This window comes from Sphaerodactylus townsendi, linkage group LG01 (genome assembly GCF_021028975.2).
Source record: "Sphaerodactylus townsendi isolate TG3544 linkage group LG01, MPM_Stown_v2.3, whole genome shotgun sequence".
Taxonomy (NCBI): Eukaryota; Metazoa; Chordata; class Lepidosauria; order Squamata; family Sphaerodactylidae; genus Sphaerodactylus; species Sphaerodactylus townsendi.
The window spans coordinates 106,007,665-106,031,957 of NC_059425.1; the positions used below are offsets into that span (position 1 = coordinate 106,007,665).

General features: G+C 41.3%; 1 protein-coding gene and 1 pseudogene across 4 annotated transcripts in view; both read right to left on the bottom strand.

The window, feature by feature from the left end:
* Nucleotides 1-24,293, bottom strand: part of ECT2L (epithelial cell transforming 2 like) — a 47,928-nt gene that overhangs the window by 17,945 nt on the left and 5,690 nt on the right. For 3 of the 4 annotated variants that reach the window (XR_007243914.1, XM_048489621.1, XM_048489625.1), the window contains exons 3-14: nucleotides 22,799-22,911; nucleotides 19,378-19,540; nucleotides 18,199-18,451; nucleotides 15,982-16,118; nucleotides 14,840-14,964; nucleotides 7,815-7,950; nucleotides 7,258-7,426; nucleotides 5,710-5,838; nucleotides 4,533-4,625; nucleotides 3,774-3,956; nucleotides 2,253-2,356; nucleotides 472-594 (exon numbers count right to left, since the gene is read on the bottom strand). Coding sequence is in view for 3 of the 4 variants with exons in the window: in XM_048489621.1 (XP_048345578.1) it covers nucleotides 472-594; nucleotides 2,253-2,356; nucleotides 3,774-3,956; nucleotides 4,533-4,625; nucleotides 5,710-5,838; nucleotides 7,258-7,426; nucleotides 7,815-7,950; nucleotides 14,840-14,964; nucleotides 15,982-16,118; nucleotides 18,199-18,451; nucleotides 19,378-19,540; nucleotides 22,799-22,911 (1,728 nt within the window). In the remaining variant the exon portion in view is untranslated. Of the gene's footprint in view, nucleotides 1-471; nucleotides 595-2,252; nucleotides 2,357-3,773; nucleotides 3,957-4,532; nucleotides 4,626-5,709; nucleotides 5,839-7,257; nucleotides 7,427-7,814; nucleotides 7,951-14,839; nucleotides 14,965-15,981; nucleotides 16,119-18,198; nucleotides 18,452-19,377; nucleotides 19,541-22,753; nucleotides 22,912-24,293 lie in introns of those variants that run through there. The other variant, XM_048489622.1, reaches the window with a different exon arrangement.
* LOC125425677 lies at nucleotides 23,611-23,736 on the bottom strand (annotated as a pseudogene).

A 24,293-nucleotide genomic window follows, 5' to 3' on the forward strand; every position in this document is an offset into this window, starting at 1 on the left:
CATAAATGTAACATATTTAATACAGAAAGAGGTTTGACTGCTTTGGCCTTATCCCAGCAGTGGCCATCTTAGCTGTTAGTTTCCACAATGCCAACTTATACATTACACATCTAATTATATTTAGAGAATGAACATACTTTTGAATTTGCTTTACATTGAATCAGACTAGTGGTCTACCAAGGTCAGTTCTGTCAACTGTCCAGGGCCTTAGGCAGAGGTCTCTGACTTTAGCCTCAACCTGATCCTTTTAACGGGAGGATGACGGTTGAATCTGCAAGCTTCTACATTCAAAGAAGATGTTCTACCACAGCCCTTCCCCCACTTATGGAGTACAGAGATAGAGTCAAATGTAGACTTGGACCAGGCAAGTGTTATTGTGTCACTTGTCTGTTATTAAACTGCTCCAACCCAGCCTGAGGAGACATCTGATAACTACAGTGGTTGCTTCAGCTAGCAAATTGCTGAGAGTACCTTAATGGATGCGCCGACACTTGCTTCTGGATTGCATTCAGTCAAAAAAACCTGATTTCTGAGGTCTTTGTTCTTATTATGTTTCGTTAACAGAAAATGTGATAAAAATTCCAAAGGGTTTTCCTAGGAAATCATAAAGATAATTATTCAAAAAAATGCATTATTCCTTTTCCAAGCACAATTAATAGCTCATCCAAAAACAGATTTGCAGTCAAGTGTAATCAGACTAGTTTTATAATTCCAAGTGCAGCTGCATAAGACCCAGTCCCATCGGAATACAGACTGTGCACAAGAACAGTATTTTATTTGACGGTTTGGTTTATAATTTATAATGAATGGGGTGATCTATATGTGTGAGGCTGCTAGATATTATTCTGTATAAATATCTCAATAATAGTATTGAAGTTTGAAACTGAGTTCTCACGTGGATTGCCCTTTTACATAATTTCACATACTTAAGCTGCTGGCTGCAGAAACAAAAACTATTAGCATGGAAGAGTTCAGGAAAATCCATGTTGGAAGGGCTTTTGAATGTTAATGCCCCTTGAAGAAACCTGAAATGTTCAGACTGGCCCCCCATACCCTAAGAATAATAAAAACACCCTTTCAAATGAAGATGTTTGTACAAGAAGGGTTATACAGCAGCACAAGAATCTCCTACAAAAATGGTATTCTTGCTCCATGGGGTCTTGCTGGGACCTATTACTCTTGTATCAGAAAACTCTATTATTAATATTATGTTTGCAACATAATACGAGCAAAAGGCTGAACTCCGAGACCTTTGCACATTACATTTCTAAGCAACCGAAAAAAACAGTCACTCCTGTTGGCTTCCCAAAAGTCCAATTGAGACATCCCCCCATTTGCCATATCTTATAGTGTCAGAGAACCTTGGGTATGCTGGCTAATCACCATCTCTGGACCTGTGCTGGCTCGCCGGGGCTGGTGTGCTACCACAGCAACATACAGTACTCAGGAGGTTCAGAACTGGGCTGCTGGCAGTTCAACAAGGAATAAAGCCCAAGGTTACCAAGTCCAGGGGAGAGTCCAAAGAGATGTCAATTAGGCCAGGAGTCAATTGCCAGAAATACATACAATAACCAGGAGAATCCAGGAATCAAGGTAAGCTGGTCCATACTTAGTCAGTTCTGGAAACAACAATGGTGTGCAGACAAGGCAGAATCCACTTTACAACCACAACACCAGTTCCTGCCAAAGGCCTTTTATTCCCCAGAGTTGCTTGACTGGGATTGCTCCTGCAAAGACTTTGGGTAATGTCTAACCTGCAGTCTTGCTAAGCGGCGCCTCTCCTTTAAGGCCATTCTCAATCTCTGTCTGAAACGCTGACTTACACCTGGAGACCAGGATCTGCTAGAATCTCCCTTAGCCCTGCTAATTAACTCTGAGCCAGAAGCCTGTGCTGGCTCAGGCTCTGCTGATTCAGCTGGCATCTCTCTGCGAGGCTCAGTTAACTCTTCCTCAGATGAGCTGTCAGCTACAGCAGGAGGGGCCATGACAGCCTGGGCCATGAATTTGGTCAGGGATGTTTCAGAGACAAAATTTACCCTTCCCACTCAACTTAAAATCCTTTAAAATGGTTCTATTGGATCTGTCATAATTGTTCATAATGTTTGCATACTGGTATGAAAACACACAATATACATATGAATCAAATGAAATGAACAAAGCACAACAGTCCCCAGTGGAACCTAAACTGATTTTGAAAAAATAGGTCTGAGAGTATAGCAATTCCATTTTAAAACACAAGAAACTTAGCTTACATAGTTTCCACTTGAGAGTTCCATTAGTCCATCAGTCAAAAACTTAGCTATTTCCTGGTTGTCTTGAACTTCAGACCAGTTCAAAGCATCAAATACAATCTGACCTGCACATATGATGAATATTACATTAGTCCCTTCAAAATATAACAGAGATATCCAATGGATGATCAATACTTCTGCTTCCCAAACTGTCTCCTGCTATGCGTAATCTACAACAAACTAGACTATAGGGTCCAATGTGCAAATTCCTCTTAGGCCATCGTGCTTTTTCTACCTAATTATGAGTTCCAAAGCTATCAGATACTTCCTCAAAAGCAATATGACAATGGACCTACACCTGAACATTAGACCTCATCAGTAAAATACAACTGAATGAGGGCAAATGTGATCATTTCTTTTTATAAGACTATCTAATTAATTCCTAAGTCACTGCTGAGCAGCAGAAGTCAGGAGCCCCATCTCATCACTTCTAAAAGGGTCCATGAATCTTCTCAATGAGCCTAAATGCTTTGAGGAATATAGTCACATAAAGAAGCAGCCTAACGATTTGCCCACCAGACTTCAATATTTGCTGCATTATACTGCATTTCAGTGAACAAAACAGACAGCAGGAAGGGTACAAAAACTAATATTGGGGGTGGGGAAGCTGGTCAAACTTTGGATTTAGCCATTATTACGCGATGCAAAAAAACCACTTCAGGTTTAAACACCACACTGAGAACTGATTCACTCAATCCCAAAATCTTTTTCCACACAATGCATCCCACTGGAGACACATTCATGTAAAAAATGCAATATGCAATGAGAGTTCAGACATTACTCATGCTTTTTTTACATAAGTATGAGGAGAAAATAATATTCCTTCTTGTGGATGTAGACCCATGTGTTACATACATGGCAGTCCAACAGACTCCGGCAGCCAGGAAAATGCATGCAAAAGTGGTGTCTGAAACTTAAAATCTGGAACTACAATATCTGTTTATGTGCTATCTTGGTGGGTTTTAAAAATCATTTCTATGTTTTCATCTATGTTTTATTTAGACCAATTTTGTAATGACCTTTGGCCACACACAAAAGAAATGTAGTACTACTACAAGCATATAATCTTCATGTTTGGCAGCTTAGGCATATACATTCAGTATGCATACTTGAAAATAAAAATGTGAAAAGAAACAGATATTACACAGTTATGGAACAAGGGTAGTGTTTAGAATGTTGGGTTAGGATCTAGGAGGCAAGGGTTTAAATTCCCATCCAGCCACAAAGTACCTTGGCCCAGTCAGTCTCACTAACCTATTTTACAAGGCTGTTGTGAGAATGAAATAGGGATGGGAAAACCCAGATACATCACTCTAATCTCCTCAGTGAAAGGGAGGGATAAATGTACTAGATAGTACATTTCCAGGAACTGGAACTACCCTTCAGTTACCTCATACAAATCTACATTTCAAAAAACCTGTTTAACTTTCTTACAGTGTTCTATGTTCAAAGTTATTTTGAAGATAAAAAGTGAGTAGTCACCAATAATCCTGCCAGTCATTTCCTTCTGCAAATCCTTCAAGTATGGTATCAGCTGCTTCCTGATAGTCTTCAATGTATCTTCTAAGAGTTCTGTCATTCTCAGCCACATTTGCAGTTTTACTTCAGTGAAGTACAGGGAAGGTGGACTGTTGTCTTTTTCATATCCCAGCCATTCACCGAGAACTTTAAATGATATAGCAAAGGATTATTTTTCTTGGATTATTCTGCCACTCAGTTTCAGATATTTCTTATTGCTAGCAAATATAAGGTCATCTAAATCATCATAATATCGCAAGAGGTGATCAGTTGTTTCTGGTATTGTTCATTGTACAACTCAGTCCAATGATAGATATAAAAGCTATAATTGCATAATAAATGCCTAACGAATTTATTAGACTGTTTACATAACAGCTAGCTGTGTCGTATTTTTAAAGAGCACTAGAATATCTACATAGGAAAGTGTTGGCTGAGTGCTTGCTTCTGCCTTTTCTCTTAAAATTTTTATTTAGACCCCTATCTTTCCATAATTTTAAATGGAGGTGTTTTGCTATCTCACAACTATTTCCCAAGGCCAACATCATACCGAAAAAGTATCGTACAGTTGCTTACAGCTTGTTGCAGCAGTTATAGTAAGTTATAGGATCCAATTGTAACTGATTAATATAGCTTGAAATTAGCCATTTCAAATTAACTCTAAGTAGATATTATTAAAATAATTTCAGCTGCCTTTTGAAAAACTCCTGTACATTTTCCACTTACTGTGCTGATACGATCCACTTGCTATGCCAGTGGGAGTTCTGAGGAATGCTCCAGTTAGATCAGACAGCTGGGTAAGGAGTTCCTTTCCTGCCTCTGGACAAATTAAAGAATGTACTTTATGATGTAATAATTAGACATCACTAAAAATAGCAAGCAATAAGAATTTTTACTAACACATTGGCCACATTAACCTACATTTTGCTGAAAATCTGAGGAAAGTCTTCGCACATTACTGAATCAGTAATTCCTAGGAAATTTGTTCTTGCACTGCATATTTTAAGGAAGAAGGCCCAGGCATTGATTTGCTAATAATTCACAGTCTTGTCCTTTAACAGTAATGTGGTTGATATTCATGAAGTGGAGAAGACATTATGGCCCAGTAGTAATGAAAACCTAAAAACTTCTAGCAGAAAGTCTACCACTGTGAAGACTGGATGGCCTAGGCTAGCTACTCAAAAGTAGGCAATATGGACTGTTAGTCTCTTGCCCTGAAAACCCTATGGGATTACACTAAATCGGCTGTGATTTGATGACTTTTTCCACCACCAAGCAAGATTGTATCTGGTAAAGTTAAGCTCTGTGCCTGCATTTGTTGTTGCTGGTAACCAGAGTTACCTTTTAAACACTATTCGCTGCATAAGAAGAGAGGGAGAAAGGAGAAAGAAGAGCACATCAGCCTGGAAACAAGCCTAATGTGTACACATTTCTATTCAGCCATATTTAAGTGTGGCATCTGAATTAAGCCTAGCCATACCTAAACCTATAGCTTTACAATGCAATGAATGGCTATAGTGGTAGAACATCAAAAGAGAACTTCATGCGTTAATAAGATATGTTTCTGTTGACTCCAACAAAATCATCTGAAATTATCTAAAAGAGAAAGTTCTGGTTTTCATTGCCACCTAATGATCTCATCCCAGACAGCACAGTTTACAAGAAACTCAAATAGCTCTAGGCTGGTCTTTGCTTTGCTGGAAAGGATACTGAGATCTTGCATTTCAGATATAGACAAGAAACTGGTAATGGCATAATACAGAGAGTGTATTAGCCTCTTTTAGTAAAGCAAACATGTTTGCAATAAGTTTGTTTCAAGATCCAGTCAGGTCAGTGGATTGGTCCTATTACAGGCAAATCAACAATTACTAGCCATTGTAGCAAATATTAAAATAGAACTGACCTGATGCTGCTAGAGGAAGAAAAATGTCTATATGGCCACCTTCTTGTTGAGAGGTAACACAGCTTCCTAACTTCTTCCAAAATTCTCTTATCTCAGGAGTAAGAAGGTCCTTGGTGCTGATTTTATAGCCTAAATAAAATTAAATTTGTCAGCAAGGGCTGCCGTGACCAGAGCTCCCTATCATCCCAACCATGGTACTCCCGTCACTTCAGGGACCTTCCTCTGGTCTCAGTCACAACCTGGGTAGTGCACCAGTGAGCAGCTGCTAGCAATTAACTGGCGCTACAGCAGGCAGTCACAAACTAGCCTTTTCCTCTCTGACCCGCTGGTTCTCTGAGGCTTTTATAGCTTCCTTCTCTCCTGCAGCCCCACCGCAGAGGCTGCCCTTCCTGGACCTCTGCCTTTAAAGCTCTGCTGCCAAGTTCTTCTGCAGGTAAATGGCTTGGGGTGGGGCTGCTGGGGTGGTTGGCTGCTGATGAAAAAGCAGCTGACGGGGGAGACAGCAGAAAAAAGTGTCAGAGAAGAAAGAGTTAAAGGTCCCACCTCCACACACCTTCGCACCTAGCTGCTTTTCATTTTTCAAAAAAGTGTTTATTAATTTATTACATTCCCCTTCTGTGTAATATCTAATTTAGACCTTAAGCTATTCAGATGGAGCCCCACTTGACCCTGAACAACCAGAACAATTCCAGTATTGTGAAGATGAAAAAGTTCAAAGATATTTGAAGAAAATAAAACATTGGAACTGATGGCTTTCATTTAACTACAGAAACTCAGATTTAACAAAAGCATTCCAATATGCCGAGAGTCTTAGACTTCTGAGAGTCTAAGAAGTGCAGGGATCCAGCCAAATCTTTTGGTGGGTGGATGGATTTTCACATGTGGAGTGCATCTTTTCAGCTCTTTTCTTCTGCTGCAGCTCAAAATGCTGTTTCTGGGGTAATCTGAAGTGGGAGGGATAACAAGTAAACCTTGCCCATGAGTGGAAAGATTACTACCCACAAAAACATTCAGCTGGACTCAATCCATAATGTTAACTGTGCTGATATCTTTCAACAGCCAGCTGAAAACTCCAGTCTTCTTTCCTCTGAAGAAAAATGACACTGTTAAAATTGCTGTGAAAGTTTTACTAGAAAAGAGGTCAACTAAAAAAACAGGCAGGTCTCTTGTCTAGTATATTTTTATCCCACCTTTTCTCCCAGGAATGTACATGGTATTTTCTCACCCTTCTTTTACCTTTAGAATAACATTGCAAGGTAAGGAAAAGCAACTGGTTCCAGGGCCAGTGATTTTGTGAGCTTCCCAGCCAAGTGGGGATTTAACGCCCTTGATCCTTAGCTAACCACTACACCACACAAGGTCTCTTGCATCATTGAGTGAGCAAGAGCAGAATCCTAAAGATAAAAGCTTGATACAAGAATCAAAGTTGTGATGCACTTTCATCTCTGTGAATTTTTTTCTATTAAATGGTAATAACAAATGACTAGATTTTGCTATTGAATGGTAATAACGAATGACTAGATTTTGCTATTTCACGCTGAATCCCACCTCGAAGTAAATTAATCCTTCTGGAATCTCCATCACTAACAATTCCAATACTCCTTGCTGTTTGGCTATCCAACTCTTTTTCTATACAATTAAAGAGGTTTTCCAACGTTGTACCACAGTATTCATATACTAGAGGGATTACTCCAGGCTTAACACTGTTCACAAGCATCTGAAATAAACCACAGTAAAGAGAAGTAACAGTGGATGGAAAAGTAGCTGTGCTGTTTGCAAAAGAAGAGACAATGTGAGATGTTTGCAAACCTCTATAACTGGTTTTGATGGATTTGTTCAAGCTTTTATTTTATGACTGAAAATGACAGGAGTTTCAATTAATACGAACAATTTGGAACAAAATAGGTTGCAAAGTCAAAATTTTACTTTACTATATAATTTTAAATAAATATAATTTACATTAGAGCAGAGGAATTTTTAACATAATTATAGATGTCCCTCAATGCAGTCTAGTAAGCTTTTCTGTTGTACAGTTCCCTAATTCATTCATCTCTCTTTTTTCCCTTCAAAGAGATAAAGATAAGATTCCATATCAACAGTTATACCTCATAAGCTGGAATTTGGGATGATATCAAGACTAGGTGTGGATGAAGATGTGCTTTATTGACATATCTTTGGGAAACAGTTAGATGACATTTGTGAGGTAAGACTGGGTAACAATCACTCCCAGCAACATTCCTCCTAGAAGAAAGTGTAAGATTGAGGATTGAAATGAATATTGAAATGTATACTTCTCAAATTATCCAGCCATATTGGTTACAGAGAAAAAAGAGCAGAATAAGGACAGAGCCTAAACTACCCTACATTTCAAAGCACTTCGGTGCATAAAAATTATAATTAAAAGGTTCCACACATGCTTTGGGGGCCATTTTCTTCTTACTGTTTCACATGTTCTACTTATTTTTCCTTAAATTTAAACAGTGTTGATTGATATTTCTTTATCAAGGCTAAGCACAAAAAAGTTCCACATAAAATCCCCATTTATGATTGCACTAACAGTCTGCTGCTGAATTTTTTTGTCCTACATACAGAGGTGGGATTCAGCCGGTTCCAGACGGTTCGGTAGAATCGGTTGTTAAAATTTTCTCAGTTCGCAGAACCTGTTGTTAATGATTAACTCCATAAGGGACAAGGGGGCAATCTCTGTCCCTGGGTGCAACACAACTCATCAAGTAGGGGATGCAAAATCACCCCCAGGGCCCCCCTGCCCTCCATGGCACCCCCCTGCCCTCCATGGCACCCCCCACTCCCACCCCCACCCTGCGGCGCCCACCCCCACCCCCCCACACACTTACTTTCGTTTCAGAACAAGATAGGAATTTGCAGACGATCCCTAACTTAAGTCTCTTTTCTGCAGCCTGCTGCCTGGCTGTCTCTCTTTCAGCCTCCGTCCCTCCCCCGCCCACAGCTAAGCTGAGCAAAGCAGAGGGGAGAAGCAGCTGGCTGCCAGGGAGAGCAGTCCAGGTACACAGGGTTAGAGGACAGGCAGGCAGAGGGGCAGGCTGGAAACTGCTGAAGGGTAAGCAGAGCAGCGCCAGAGGACCTACCCCAGAGGAGGAGGTGAAGGAGGATGGGCGCGGTGGCCTCTGAGTCCAAGCAGCACCTAGAAGGAAGCACCCCACCCACCCACATCGGGGCTGGGGCTCTGCTTACTGCTCATGCACAGCCAGGCAGGGCAGGCTTGGATCCCATAGGGCACATGCAGCGAGCTGGGGTGTGTGTGTGGGTGTGGGAGGTTAGGGTTAAGTTTTTTAAAAATATAGCCTTAAGTAAGCCTTTCCCCCTCCTCAGCCTTTTCCCCCACTCAGCCTTAGTTCCAAAGATGCTGCAGTCACAGAGGTCCTTTTCTGGCTTTCTATGCATTGCAACCTCCAGTTTACTTTCAGTTTGTGAATTTGTCCTCTCCAGATTTTCAAAGGTAGGGCAAAACCTGGAGCAGATCACAGATCTGGCACATCAGGTCTTCCATTTGGGAGCAACAATGCAGGGAAATCCGTGTTCCAGGATTGCAAACAACCTGTTTGGGGAAGTGGGTGCAGAAGGCAGGAGTGGGGATCATTTTTCCTTTCTCCCAGATTTTTGCAAAGTAACACTCTGTCTATTACGTTAAAAAGGTACATCATTTTAATAAAAGCTATCACTTGTTGGAAGTTCTGGAAGGAGATCTCAGTGCACACACCCCCTTTCCTTTTAATGTTAATAAATAAAAGGGAGGTAACCAGAGTTCTAAAACGATCTCAGAAGTCTCATTCTAAAAGTGTATTAAAGACTGGAGTTGCTAATCTGTAGATGGGTGGAATTACTACTGTATTATGCTAAAGCAAGACATTTCTTTATTTTAAAAGTTTGGGGGAGGACACCATTTTATTTCTACTGGGGGGGGAAGGGAAGTTTCTGCATAGCATGCCCAGATGCTGATTCAAAACATACAAATATAATACATTGAGGTATTATTTATTACTACTGTTTATATTCTAATATTTTAGCCCTATGTGGAAGTTTAATTTTTGTTGGCCATGCTTCTTGTCCTTTAAATGAGTTGTTAAAATATAATTAAACTTCATATCTTAAATAAACTTAAATATAATTAAACTTCATATCTAATCATTAATTATGAATATGAGGAAGTTATGGGATTAGCAAAGGGCAGCCTTTCCTGTTCATGAATTATAAATAGATTGGTTGTTGTGGTTTTTCCAGGCTGTTTGGCCGTGGTCTGGTAGATCTTGTTCTAAACGTTTCACCTGCATCTGCAGCTGGCATCTTCAGAGGTGTATCACAACACACTTCTCTATGGGATACACTTCGAAGATGCCAGCTGCAGATGCACGCAAAACATTAGGAACAGGATCTACTAGACCACGGTCACACAGTCCAGAAAACCCACAACAACCAGTTGAATCTGGCTACAAAAGCCTTTCGACAATTTAGCTGAAATTCTTTGCAAATGAATGCCAGTGAACTTTAGCTTTGCTATTTGTGCATAATGGAAAGAAATATATATAAACAACATGTTCTTCCCTAGCATGACCATAACAGTCTATTTTCCCTAAGGCTGGTACAAGAGTCCCATCTTAAATAGAAGAGCAGAGAACTATGTGTTGTAGAGAGATTTATTTTTCTCCTGTTACCATCCTGTTACCGTTGCTGTGAGGTACAGTTTGGGAAATGTTTTGCTAGGGGTGGGGTTGTAACAGACCTGTACCCAGCTGTTCCTGCACACTTGAATATTATACCACAGAGCAGCCAAATGCAGGCTGCATTACCTTTGTATTAAAAACAGGGTCCACCTTTGACCCAGTTGAGAAGGAGTTATTCTGTTACAGTGATAAGTCAAAATGTATTAAGTTTAGACTTTTAATGAATTTAAGATGGATGTTTTTAGTTCATCTGTGTTTTAAATAGTATTTAATGTGATGATTTTATTGTTTATTATATACTGGAAACTTCTCTGAGCCTGGGAGGCGAAGGGTGGCATGTAAACTGTATAAAATAAATGCATTAAATAAAGTAGACTGGAATTGCGTAGGCATTACTACCAGGAAAGCCAGTATGATGAAGTGGTTAGGATCTGGGAGACCCAAGTCTGAATTCCCACTCTGATATGGAAACTGGGCCAGGCACTGTCAGAAGGGGATAATGTCGTAAGCTACTTTGGGTATCCCAGATCCTAACCAAAAGCTTGCACTGCATATCACCTCTATAAGCTCTTTGAAAAAATTTAGTGTTTTGGCTATCTTAAGCATTCATGTTTCTGCTTGTTCCTTGATTGTATGCCAAGCAAGATTGTCTTGATAGTCTTTGCAACGGACCACAAAGAATCATGTTTTTACGCAATGTGTGTGATGAGGTATGCCTTGAAGAGTGTCAGTTGATGGGCAGAGTTAAGGCAGAACTAGGAAAAGCAGTTAGAGCCTGGGACTGGGAAAGTTAAGACTAAGAGCATTGTCAGTATTAAAATTCAATGTGTGCAACTACTGTGAAAAACATGACTTGAGATTTGTCCCTGTCCTCCCTCCCTCCCTGGCTCTGTGCTGTGTTTCCAATGTTGGGGGGGAGGCAATTGGGGGTGTTGGATATAATTCCATAAAACGTTTTCACGGCAGTAATAAAACATTTTGAAAACATTTTGAAAATGTTGTCAACAAATTTTATTTCTTCTGTGTGGCACGGCCCCATTGCTGTGTTCAGATTTGTGAGTTGGGGCATGTTCTATAATGTGATAGTGACTTTGATATGACCTGGGGCAAAAAAAATCATTGTTTTGTCATGGTGGGAGAGGGCAGCCACCCATGGGGGTGGGAACGCAAAACTCAGATTTTGTCCCCGGGCTCCATTTTCCCTAGATACATCTCTGTTAAAAGAAAATATGACCTTCTACTTTCAGTTTTGTAGAGGCTAAGTTCTGCCTCATGAGGGAGGGCACTGGGCTTGAAAACTGGTGAAAGTACCAACAACAGTACTGGAGGGGAGGTACAGAAAAATCCAGAGGCGGAGTGAGGGGGAACTGCACCTGGGGCGCGCAGACCCTGCGCCCCTGCCGCAGCACTGCCCACCCTGCTGTGGAATGCCCCGCCCCCAGAACGCCCAGGCCACGCCCCCACCGTGTCACTCCCCTCCTGGTCCTGTTGGCCCCACCACCATCGGAACCTGTTGTTAAAATTTTTGAATCCCACCACTGCCTACATAGGATACTGTTTGGAAGCCATGGCTGACTGGTTGAAAATGAGCAGACTGAAGCTGAATCCAGCAGAGGTTTTTTGGCTTGGTCGAGGGGAGAGACCTATGGATTTCCGAGCTTAACGCTGGAGAACCAGGCTGTAGGACAGGACAGACTGTGTTTTTTCATCTCCACCAGGTATGGCAGCTAGCTCCATACCTCTCCAAGCCCAACCTTGCCACTGTAATCACTTTGAGAATAGACTACTGTAACTCGCTCTACATTGGCCTATCTTTGTCTTTGATCTGGAAGTGGAAACTTACTGGGGCAGCCAGTCACAATAATCTAACACTGATCTTGAAAGATCTGCATTGGATGCCGGTTGAGTTCTGGATCATCTTCAAAATATTTGTATTGACCTTTCAGGTTGTGAGCAGTGTTGGACCCACATGTCTCCGTGACCGCATCTCCCCATATTATCCCCAGCCTGAGGGATATCTGGCTGGCTTCAAGAAGAACCAGGACTTTTTTGACCCTGGATCTAGCCTGGAAGAATAAGCTTCCAGGGGATGTCAGACCCCTGCAAGAGCTTTCGCAGTTCCGCAGGCCAGGCCTTTCCCAGCTAGCCAGCTGGATCCAAACAAATTATAGTCATCTTCTTTCGGTCTCCGGGAGAAGGGAAGAGGGGAAACTGGGGAGTTGGAAGGCATTATGTTTACTATCTGCTTTGTGTAATTCTGCAGTGTATAGTTATCGATGTTACTGTACATTTGCTTTAATTTTTGTATGACTGTAGTTTTAAAATGTTTTTATGGATTGTATTTATTGACTGTTGTGACCCGCCCTGAGTCCTGTGGGGATAGCACAGGATATAAATCCGAAACAAACAAACAAACAAATAAGTGTAAGGGGTTTCTATTATCGTACCTGTGATGTTGGCTTATTTGAAGCTTGGGTCAACTTCAAACTTATAACATTTGTCCTCCTAAACTTAGTGTACCTATTGAGTTCACCTTCCCACAAGCCATTAGTAGTCAAGCAGTCCCATGGAATGTTTGTGAACAGTCATATTTAGGTATCATGATGCTGTGTGTGTCTAAATAAGTGGGTTGGAACACTATTCCCAATGCTGGCATGTTACAGAACAAAAACTTGCCAGCTTCATAAAGAAGAAAGGAGAGTTATTGTGGATAGAAGTTCCCAAATATTCCTGCTTCTCTGCAATTTCCATTTTGCTGCTATACTGAGTGACAAGTTAAAATGGTGTCTTGAACTCCAATTGGCTAAGTCCTGCTCGTAGATTTCCTGATGGCAATTTTTGCCATGGTGGAAATGAGGATGCTGAACTAGTCTTTGGGCTGTTCCTAAAAGGTTCTCCTTTGGCTCTTAATGTGTGTGGGGGGGGTGGGGGTGGGAACAGTATTTGCTTACATTTGGTTACAAACGATGAGTGCTTTCCCCATATATATTCAAACTAAGTATGATTCCAATCCTTAAACTTGCCACAATAAGGAAGAAGCATTCTGAAAAGAATATTGTGCCAGTGGCCACATCAAGTGAAGACCCATTTCCCCAGATGTGCCTTGGTCCAAGTAACCACTTTTTCTTAGACTGGGGGTTGCTTAAAATAGTATTTGTAGGAGCTCATGGGGAGAGGAATAGAGGCAGGCAGTTCCCAGAGAGATTTTTTTGGTCCCATCTGCTTTCCTCCACATTGCCCAACCCGCAGTTGACTGTATGAGGCTGCCGTGAATCAGATCATTGGTCCAGCTAGCCCTGCATTCTCTACTCTGATTTAGGCTGCTTCCACCCATTGTTGGAAATGAAGATGGTGGAAGTGAAGGAGATCTGGAAATTATAAGATGGAATGAAGTGATGGAGTTCCTTCTTTCTTTTTCTTTCCCCTGATTCCTCAGTTCAGCTCAGCCTCACTTGTTCTCCAGCAATCATTTCCAACTGGGCTTTTCAGGAGATAAATGATTGCAATAGTACATTAATAGTTGCATGAATGTTGCGTGGGATGCAGCTTGAAGCTGGTTCTCCTAGGTTTCTGGTCAAAGTATTTTCCAGCCTTGCTATTACAGAATCTGTCACTTAGTGATGCCAGGATTTTCTGTGTGCAAAAGATATGGTTTCTTGTATTGTCAAAGCTTTTCACTGCCGGATTCATCTGGTTGTGGTGGGTTTTCCAGGCTGTGTGGTCGTGGTCTAGTAGATCTTGTTCCTAACATTTCGCCTGCATCTGTGGCTGGCATCTTCAGAAGTGTATCACAGAGGGAAGTCTGTTACACACCTCTGAAGATGCCAGCCACAGATGCAGGCAAAACATTAGGAACAAGATCCACCAGATCACAGCCACATAGCCCGGAAAACCCATCACAACCAGATATGGTTTCTGGTTGAGAGACCATGGGAGGTCAAATTTGCTGAGTACCCTACATGACATGCCAGACCGCCTCTCTCTGTCTTTCAAGAGATCTCAAAACACAGCACTGGATTAACTTGGTGTCTCATGGACTAGGTTGCAAAATGAATTTGGAGCTAAAGGATGGGAGATGACCTCGCTTCTCAATTTCCACCCAGAAAGCATAGTGTAGTTGCCAGTCTCATCCATTCCCCAAACATGAAGCATTTTAATGCCCCCTTCTTTGGATATGAACCCATCACAACTTTTGTTGGGATTCTTTCCTTCAGTCACTCAAACCTGAAGCCCTACCCTATACCTGCACGCTGCTTTCTGACCCCCCATGACAGTTTGCAGGGGTCTTCGGGCAGAGATGCCCATCACCCATGGATTCCCCTCAATTCCTAATCTTCCACATCTTCACTTATAAAAAGTAGGCTGCAAATAGATGAACTACTCTCTAGCAGTTCTGAAATCTTGCTTACCTTTGCTTGCATCTTGCTTACCTTTTTGGCATAGATTTTAAGGAGGCTAACACAATATGCTTCTCAGTCGCCAGGTTGAAGTTTGGTACAGATCTGACTTCTTTGTAAACTTGGTCTGAAAGTATAAAGTTTGAGGACACTCTTTTCTGAAAACATTAAATAAAGATATTAATAGACATTGTCCAGAAGCTGATGCATAGGGGGAAAAAATGGGGCCAACGTGCCAAACCTGCAGGAGGCACAAGATCTGGCTTGTGAGGGATGAAGAATGAAGGGGACACCATTCTCAGAAATAAATATGATATATATAACATCCTCCCCCTCATCTGTTGTTGACCCCCACTGATTTTCAGCCAGCCAGGGACCATGGGAATAGACGTTTGGGATAAAAATTGAACTATTTAACCTCATCAGCAACTCCGAGGGCCTGGAGTTCCCCTGGAATTATAGAGGTCAATTCCCCTGGAGGGTGGATGCTATGATATACTATAAAGTCTAGGAGACTTCTAAGACCCCTAATTTATCTGTCATGCTACTTTGAAACTTGGTTTGGGAATTCGTGCAAAGCAGAGAGTGCAGGAAGAATCTCCAGATGTAAAAACTGATCCAAATTCATTTCTTAAAAAAAGAACCATAGACAAAACAAGAAATGACTCAAGGGTAGCCATTTCTCTTGAACACCAGAAATCAAAATCCTACCCTCCCTGTTCTGATTTACACAGATCAGGAACATGCTGGACACTACAGAACTCAGAGTTCTGACATTTCTGTACTGACAGAACCTCAAACTGCCAACAGCACTCAAAGTGGGAATGTGCTGCATCCAGTAAGCACAGTCCCCAAAGAGGACATGAGCTATTACAGTTGCCTATCATTCTTGCATGCCAATATGAAATAGGAGCATACAGACTGTCTCAGGTCTGCCCCTGGCATTTCTATTCAAAAGCAGGTCCTGGGGCCCATGTAACTTCCAAAACACTAACAATTCCATTCCTAGATAGTTACTCTGTTCCGAAGGAAAGGCACTTGGCACAAGCTCAGATGCATGTTTCACGTGCCCTAGCTAGCACTACACTCAATTACTTAAAATGGCTTATTGTGCTAAGACCATAGACAAAGTTGAACTTCTACAATGAATCAGTAATAATGTGGAAAAATAACACCTTCATTAGTAGCAATGCTTCTGGGGATCCAACTAAGCCATGGATCGTTTGTGACAAATATGGTTGAAATCCCGGTCTGAAAAATCCGGAACTCTGTGTACCACTTAGCCAAGGTGGACGAGTTTTCAGCAACTCCTCTGAAAAATAAGCACTGTTTTTTAAAAAAACATGTAATCCAATAGGTATCAAATACGACGAATTTGTCATCTCTCTTATCACTCAGTTTATTCTCAGTTAAAATAGTCCATATTTTGTTTAAAAGTATTTTTCTCACAGCTGTTTGTAGGTTGTAAGGGTGACTGTCTATGTTACAGAACTCCCACCCAGGAGGTTCATATATAGGTAGCTATCCATATGTACATTTCACCTGTGCTTGTGCACTTCACATACATGCTGAGAAACTGTGTCTGATCCAAATAGATTCCATGTGTTCATACTGCATTTTATATATTTTAATTACACATTTAGTAGGTTGTATCCTAAGTAGACTTTCTTCATGGGGATGGCATTTTTGCTTGTGCAAGCAAGGGAAGTCTATGATTTCCATGTTTTTTCTCAGGATCCCCCAACTAATACTCAAAAATGCAGAAAACAGGAGGTAGAAAATAGCCAATCTGTGAACAGAGCTCTACATAGTAATTTGAATCCTACCCAATATTTTTACTGATATCATACTAGTTCTCGTCTTTCTTTTTTGCAGAATACTTCTATAATGAAAGCTTTCACTTGCAAATGTATTCAAAAAAGGTGAAAACACATAGGTAAGTCAGCTTTTTTAAATTGCTTCAAAGTCAGAAATATATTGCTTCAAAGTCAGAAGTCTGACAGAGACACTTTAAGCCTGCAAACCAACTGCAGAGAAGGATTTGAAAGGTACACAAGACATCAGTCTTCTTCGGTTATCCGCAGCCTATAGAGTTGTGATCCTATGCGACTGTATTTGCCAGCATTAATTTATGGTAATTCCATAGCAGAATGTTTAAATCATGTAAGGAGCTGACTTTCCATAGAATCACAGGCTGCTTTCATGAAGGAAATTTTCCCAATATGGAGAACAGGAAACTGCTGTATTTAAAAGGAAAATCCACAAGATACTGTGCTGATTCCCAGGAGGACTTGTGCGCTTTCCCCTTTAAACTGGACCAAAGAAAAATGACCTTTGATCTGGTTCAAAGAGAAGCAGAGTGGCTGTGGGTGGAGAATCTGTGTGGAATCTCCACCCACTGCCAGTATTGGGGAAGGAGGCTTGAGCTAAGATGTACTTTCAAAATAGGTTCATGGCACATGCTTCTCCCACACCTTACCTCCTTCAATGGTATTTTTCCTTTCCTAACCTGGTCGTGCTGTATCCTGAGAATGGGAAAGTGAGGTGAAAGGGATGTTTTTCGAGCCACATGAGGGTTCAGCATGATTTCCATTATGCCATGTTTTCATGCATGCTGAGGGGAGGAAAGAGGGAGGAGCAGGGTTTGGGTTAACAGTACTAAAAGGAACAAGATTAGGTTTATGAAGACCCCATTCTCACTCATTCCTGTACAGGTTGAAGATGTTACTGGGGGTATAAGTCACATCACCATGGAGATCCAGTTTCCCTTCTGTCTGGAAGGAGCCACTCAGAGCTCAATCCATGTTTGTTAGCGTTTCTAACCCATAAAACTGGCACATTGGGAAATATCACATAAACCTCCAACATTTCAGTAACAGGTCTCATCTAACATCAAGGAATCACTGCAAGTGTGGTGCCTCTGAAAGAAAGAAGTATGAGAAATATTCTTGGAACCCCACTAAAAATGAAGGAACAATACACTGAAATGACTCCTGCACAATACCCATGGGGTGAATGGGAGAACTTCAAGAATACATTCATCCACTTTTGCAGCTCCCAATTATTGTACTGGGGCTTATTACAGAATTCATTTTCTGGGAAAGTGCTCTATTATTCTGCTCACTTTGCTATCCAATAGGTGAGAAAACATGACCCCACACCCAATAAATATTCATACCTTTCATATTTTTCTCTACACATTAGACACAAATATTCAATATATGTATATATTCAAAAACTGTGTTTAATTATTTGTAGTGAAAAATATAAGAGGTATGAATATTTATTGAGGGTGGGAGCATGTGTATATATATATATTGGACTGCTCAAGCATGGTTTGGGTATCCCTTTTTACAAATAACTGAATCACGTCACAGTTTTGTCCAACTTACTTTTGTGTAGTGCCAGTCTCTCTTGAGCAATCTTTTGTAGCCATTTTTCACATCTTTTTTCTTTTTGCTCTGTGTTTTCTGTTTGAGGTACATTGAGAGCCTCATATGTTTCATTGGTTCCCCTGGGGGCTAAGCCATTCAGGTGGATTGCACAGGCTATATAATGATGTTTCCAAGCGCTGTATTCATTTTGTGCAGGACTGTAGGGAAGAAACCATCCAAACCGAATGCATTTTGGCATCCACAGGCAATCCTTTAGCAAAGAAAATAAGGACAACATTTTAAATCATACTTCCTTTTAAACAATGAAGGATAACAAACTGAGATTTCACTTTTTATGAAGCCTCATACATTTAAGACCAACATGTAAGATGAGGGATCAGTTTCAACTGAGGATCAGGCCATGGGACTGTATACAAATGGCCATTCTTCTCCTGGAAGGATAGGTTTCAATACTGGAATTAAAATACAGGAAACATATTATCATAGAATATTTTTTTCTTTACATCCAAAATACATTTTGATTGCCATATTAGTATTTGACAGACTCAGACTTGAGTGGGTTATAATTATTCACTTATTATTGTTTTGTACAATAATGCTCAATTTAACAATTTGCTTCACAATTTATCATACAGAATTGAATAGTTTGATGCTGTAAATATTACTCATTATATGCCTAGCTCATCACTCCATATAAGGAAGGATATACCTTTGAAGTTACAGTGCTAGAATTATGCTACACTGGCTAGCAAGAATGCAGTGCAGAGTAAGTGTGGGTTAAGCCCACTAAGATCAATGGCCTTAAGGCAGCTAACTCTGCTGGATTGTGATCACTATATTTTTGACACCTTATAAAATTTGATTTCCAGGGCCAGCCCAAACACTAATCAGAGTGATGTACCAGATAACAGATTTAGTACAATTACAACACACATACAGACATACACACACAATAAGTGGCTGAGGGTTTGCCTCCAGCACCAAAGTGACATGAATTGCAATGCATCTGCTTGCAATCATGGTAATTTTGTCTCTTCTTCAGTAGGTTTCTTAATGCTGTTTATAGTCTACTGGGTCCATTAACACAGTGTGGCTTGAAAGTACAGTGATTTTCTGTTCTTGTGCTAATTGAACAATTTTTATATCTAATGAAGATCATATTCATCCTGAGATTACCTGTTCTGTTATAAACTTCCAGTGCCAGTTTACTTGGGCTCCTGCACATAGATCCTTGGGGCTCAAAAAGGAGAATATGTACAAAGATATGAAACGTGGTAGCAAGGTTGTGAAGTCTGCTTTGACCACTGGTGTGTTTTCTAGAAACCAGTTTCCAACAAACCTGTAAAATAGACAGAAGACTGAAGTTGCCCCATGTAGACAAACTACTGTGAAGTCCTATTGGTTCATTGGTTGCTCATCTCCCTTCAAAAATGGTGATGAGTTTCCAAGGAGTTTCATGATGAAGCCCATAATGGTACCTATGAGTGTGACCATGTGGTTACAGCATTCAGCTAGAAACACTTATTTGGCACAGAATGGGGGAGATGTGTTCCCGCATGGGCACTCCCGTGAGAAGGCATGCCACTGCATGCTGGACCAATTTTAGTTTCCAGATCAGCCGGAAGGGAATGCCTGCGTAGAGCAAGTTGCAATAGTCCAGCCTGGAGATGTCCATAACATGGATCACTGTGGCTAGATCTGTCTGAGAAAGGTAGGGAGCCAGGCGCCAAGCTTGGCATAGATGGAAGAATGCCACCTGGGTCTCCAAAGACAGAGACGAATACAGGTAGACCCCCAGGCTTTGGACCGAAGAGGCCACAGTAAGAGTGACTCCCTCGAGCACCAGTGCCTGAAAATCTGCAGCCCCCCCCCTTCACAACCCACCCACAGGACCTCCATCTTTGATGGATTCAGTTTTAACCTGCTTAATGTCAACCAACCAGCAACTGCCTTCAAACAGTGCTGAAGAGCGACTGGTCCGCCCTCCATCAACAGAATGAGCTGAGTGTCATCTGCATACTGATGACAGATTAGCCCAAAACTCCTCACCATATAGATGTTAAATAACAGAGGGGACAGGAGAGTCCCCTGCGGCACTCCACAATGAAATGGGCACCACCCATCCTGTCTCCGTACCTTACTTGCTGACTCTGGACTCTGTCCACATCAGACTCAGCAAGAAGGGAAAACTGGTCCAAAACAGGACCTGAAAACAACAACAGACCCTTCAGTTCGCTAATTGTCTCCAAGGTGGCAGGAAGATCGTGGTGGAGTAAAGAGGCTTTACCCGCAAAAAAGCTCATAAAGACCTCACAGATATGAGTCAATTGAGAATTTTTGGAGCTCTCTTGCAGTGAGGACAGGGACCAAAGAATTTAAAACAACTGAGCTGGGAAGAGCTTGCGGACATGAGAAAGGACAAGAAGTAATCCCTTTTTTCCCTCTTTGTCGCCATCTCATAGGCCTTGATAAACATCCTATGAGATGCTCACGTTGCTTCATTGCGAAACTTCCTCCACACTTGCTCTAGCCGTTTAAGCTCCCATTTCGTACAACGTAGCTCCTCAGCCTTACAGAAGGGAATTAATTAGTCCCCCTCATATTGGAAGGCCAGCAACATAATCTATGACTTAATGTTTCCCTCCTTCAACTGGCCCACGTTGCTGTATCTTTAAGGCTACAATCCTAGGCACGCAAAGGATATAAACCATAAAAGGTACTCTAGCTTGCAACTGGGTGGGAAACCCTAATGTGTAGCTCCTGTAAGACCTGTTTGTCTTTAAACTAGAGACAACCAGATTGACTTTATTGGAAGTATTGTGCAAATAAACACCTGTTGGTCCACAGAATTATTGCATTGGCAAAGAAACTCAGAAAATTAATGTCTCAGAAAATTAATAACACAAGGCTTCACATGTCAACACCTGTTTTTTCTTGAGTATGTATTGTTATACCTCCAACTGGTTGTTTTCCAGCTCTCATATTTCTCCTGACAGAAGTTTTATGTCTTTTGTAGCTTGTGACAAGCAGAGGAAGAATAGGAACCATTTTTCCTGGCATGTTGGCAATGCAGTGATAGAAAAGTTTCATCTGTTGAATTCACATCTCTCAGTTAAAGCACAGGTAAAGAGAATCTATCAGGGTGAAAACCCCCCACAGCCCTCCTATCTGTGTTGGCCATTTTACCTTCATTTCAGATTTTATTGGGCTATGGGAGAAAAATCTCCATTGATGTCAATGTTGCTTTATCTTCATGTAATCATATCTTGAGTGGTAAGCACACTGTGGATATGCACTGACTCCTTTTCTGACACATGTGCAACCTTCCTCAGTGAACCATGTTCAGGAGTCCTTCCTTTTGCCTACGTAAGCCAGCCATACAGCACAGAGCCCTAAATGGTTGTTTGTTTGGCAATTGTGGAGCAATCCCCCTCCCCAACAAGATCAGCTGAGTTGGTAAAAAACAGACTTTAAAAGTGTAAAACAGGCATATAACCAGATCAACATGCAAGGCATCTGATTTTATTTCTTTCTTGAGAGCAATAAGAACATAAGAACATAAGAACAAGCCAGCTGGATCAGATCAGAGTCCATCTAGTCCAGCTCTCTGCTACTCGCAGTGGCCCACCAGGTGCCTTTGGGAGCTCACATGCAGGATGTGAAAGCAATGGCCTTCTGCGGCTGTTGCTCCCGATCACCTGGTCTGTTAAGGCATTTGCAATCTCAGATCAAAGAGGATCAAGATTAGTAGCCATAAATCGACTTCTCCTCCATAAATCTGTCCAAGCCCCTTTTAAAGCTATCCAGGTTAGTGGCCATCACCACCTCCTGTGGTAGCATATTCCAAACACCAATCACACGTTGCGTGAAGAAGTGTTTCCTTTTATTAGTCCTAATTCTTCCCCGCAGCATTTTCAATGAATGCCCCCTGGTTCTAGTATTGTGAGAAAGAGAGAAAAATTTCTCTCTGTCAACATTTTCTACCCCATGCATAATTTTATAGACTTCAATTATATCCCCCCTCAGACGTCTCCTCTCCAAGATGCTTGAAGCATGTGCAAATATGTCAGACACATGATATAAGAAAAGCTAATATAAGAAGAAACAGAATTCACTTCTCAGGAAATCTCACAGTAACTCCTGGTGGCAGGCATGCCTGTACATAGCAGTACAGTGCCCGTGATGCAAGAAGCTGAAGGTGCAAAAGTATTCATGACAATCTCATAATTTCCACTAGCGGATTGACCCTTACTAAAATCTGGATTGAGGGAAATGTGCATAATAGGCCATTGGATGGGTGGGTGAGAGTATTAACTCTTGCTACTACAGAAGCAAACTATTTTAATCCAATTTCACTTCACATGGCTTTGCTAAATAGGTCTCAAACACTTGTTTTGTTAGAGTACAATAAGGTTATTTGACCCTGCATGGGATGGTGTTTTATTTGCTTTACACAGTGACTGAGTACAGTGATAAACCTTGCAGATGCAAGCATTAGCTTGGATGGAAGATTAATGTGCTGGAAGGGAGTCCTCATGTAATCTATTTTTACCTTTTCATGAAAACCATACATGTTGGGAAAGAACTTGTGACTCACTTCAACTGTGACACACTGCATTTCAAGAGTATCCAGTGGAGAAACTGGTTACGCTGCTTGTCATTCCACATGTCAAACCAGTGGCTTATAAGCCTGACTCTTTCCTGAAAGAGCTAAAACAAACCACACATTAGTCTCAATGCACAGCTCAGCAACATATAGACTACATGCTAATACACCACGGATACTACCAGGGCCTTCAGCGAAGTATCAGTTTTCCATGGTATCTGAACCATTTCATAATTTTTCCCTTTGATCATTCTCTCCAATTAGATACCTTTATTGTCAAGCAACAAGTCTTTCTGGACTGATCAAACCCTAAGATGGCTTTTCTAATAGCTTATTTTGCACACTGCTTAATGCACAGTTCATTACCATCTATCGATCGATCCATCGATCCATCTATCCATCCATCCATCTATCCATCTATCTATCACATTTTTAAACCGCCCTCCCCCAGAGGACGCAGGGCAGGATACAACAGGTAAAATATGCAATCTAATAAGCTAAAATCATATATAATAAATTAAGCAATTTAAAACTAACAGCAGTAAAAGTAATAAAAATTGGAACTATTTCATAAAAGCAGATGGTGATATACCCTCCCACCTCCCACTCCTCCCTTGCACCCACAGGAGGCCCAGATAGTCCTGGCTGGCCAAATGCCTGATGGAACAGGTCCGTCTTGCCAGGCCCGGTGGAAATTCTGCAAGTCCCGCAGGGTCCTGATCTCCCTAGGGAGCCTGTTCCACCAGGTAGGGGTCAGGGCTGTAAAAGCCCTGGCCCTTGTAGAGGCCATCCAGATCTCTTTCGGGCAGGGGACCCTTTACCACATTTGGGGAAATCACAGGGGTCAGCACACCCGCAGTGCAATGGATGAGCCTCACCCTGGGAACACCTCCTTCATGATCAAGGTGTCTCCCCTGCCAGGTAAGTGAAAACAGTGAAAGCCTTTTTAAGATAAAATTCAAAACAGTGAAAGCCTTTTTAAGATAACATGGTCACCAGATTTTTACACTGGATCCCATGCAGCTTTTCTGCCAACTGTGCAAGTTTGCTCTAGTGCAAGGAACCATACACTAGGCGAGTACAAACGGCTCCTTCCTTTACAAGCTTATGCTGGAGGAAATTATTGCCATTGGCAGAAAGTACTTTTAAGAGCTAGCCCTCAATTTTTGACTAATTATATCTTTCATCTCTTTTCTCTTTCAAAGGCTGCATTCGTAAGCATCCTAATCAGGAAATAACCAGGATTAAACAGAAGATAGGGAAATACTTCTGCAGAATATAAAAACGCCCATGTTTTAAGCTAACAACTGTAGCAGGAAATATAGGTTTTAAACCTGTAATCTCTTTTAAATCTTAACTGTAGTATGTGTTGGAGTAAAAGTGACTTGGCATACATGCCATAGAGTCCTTCCTTCAAAGCAGCCATTTTCTTCAGGGAACTGATCTTGAAATCAATTGTAATTCTCCTGGCCCTATCTGCAGGTTA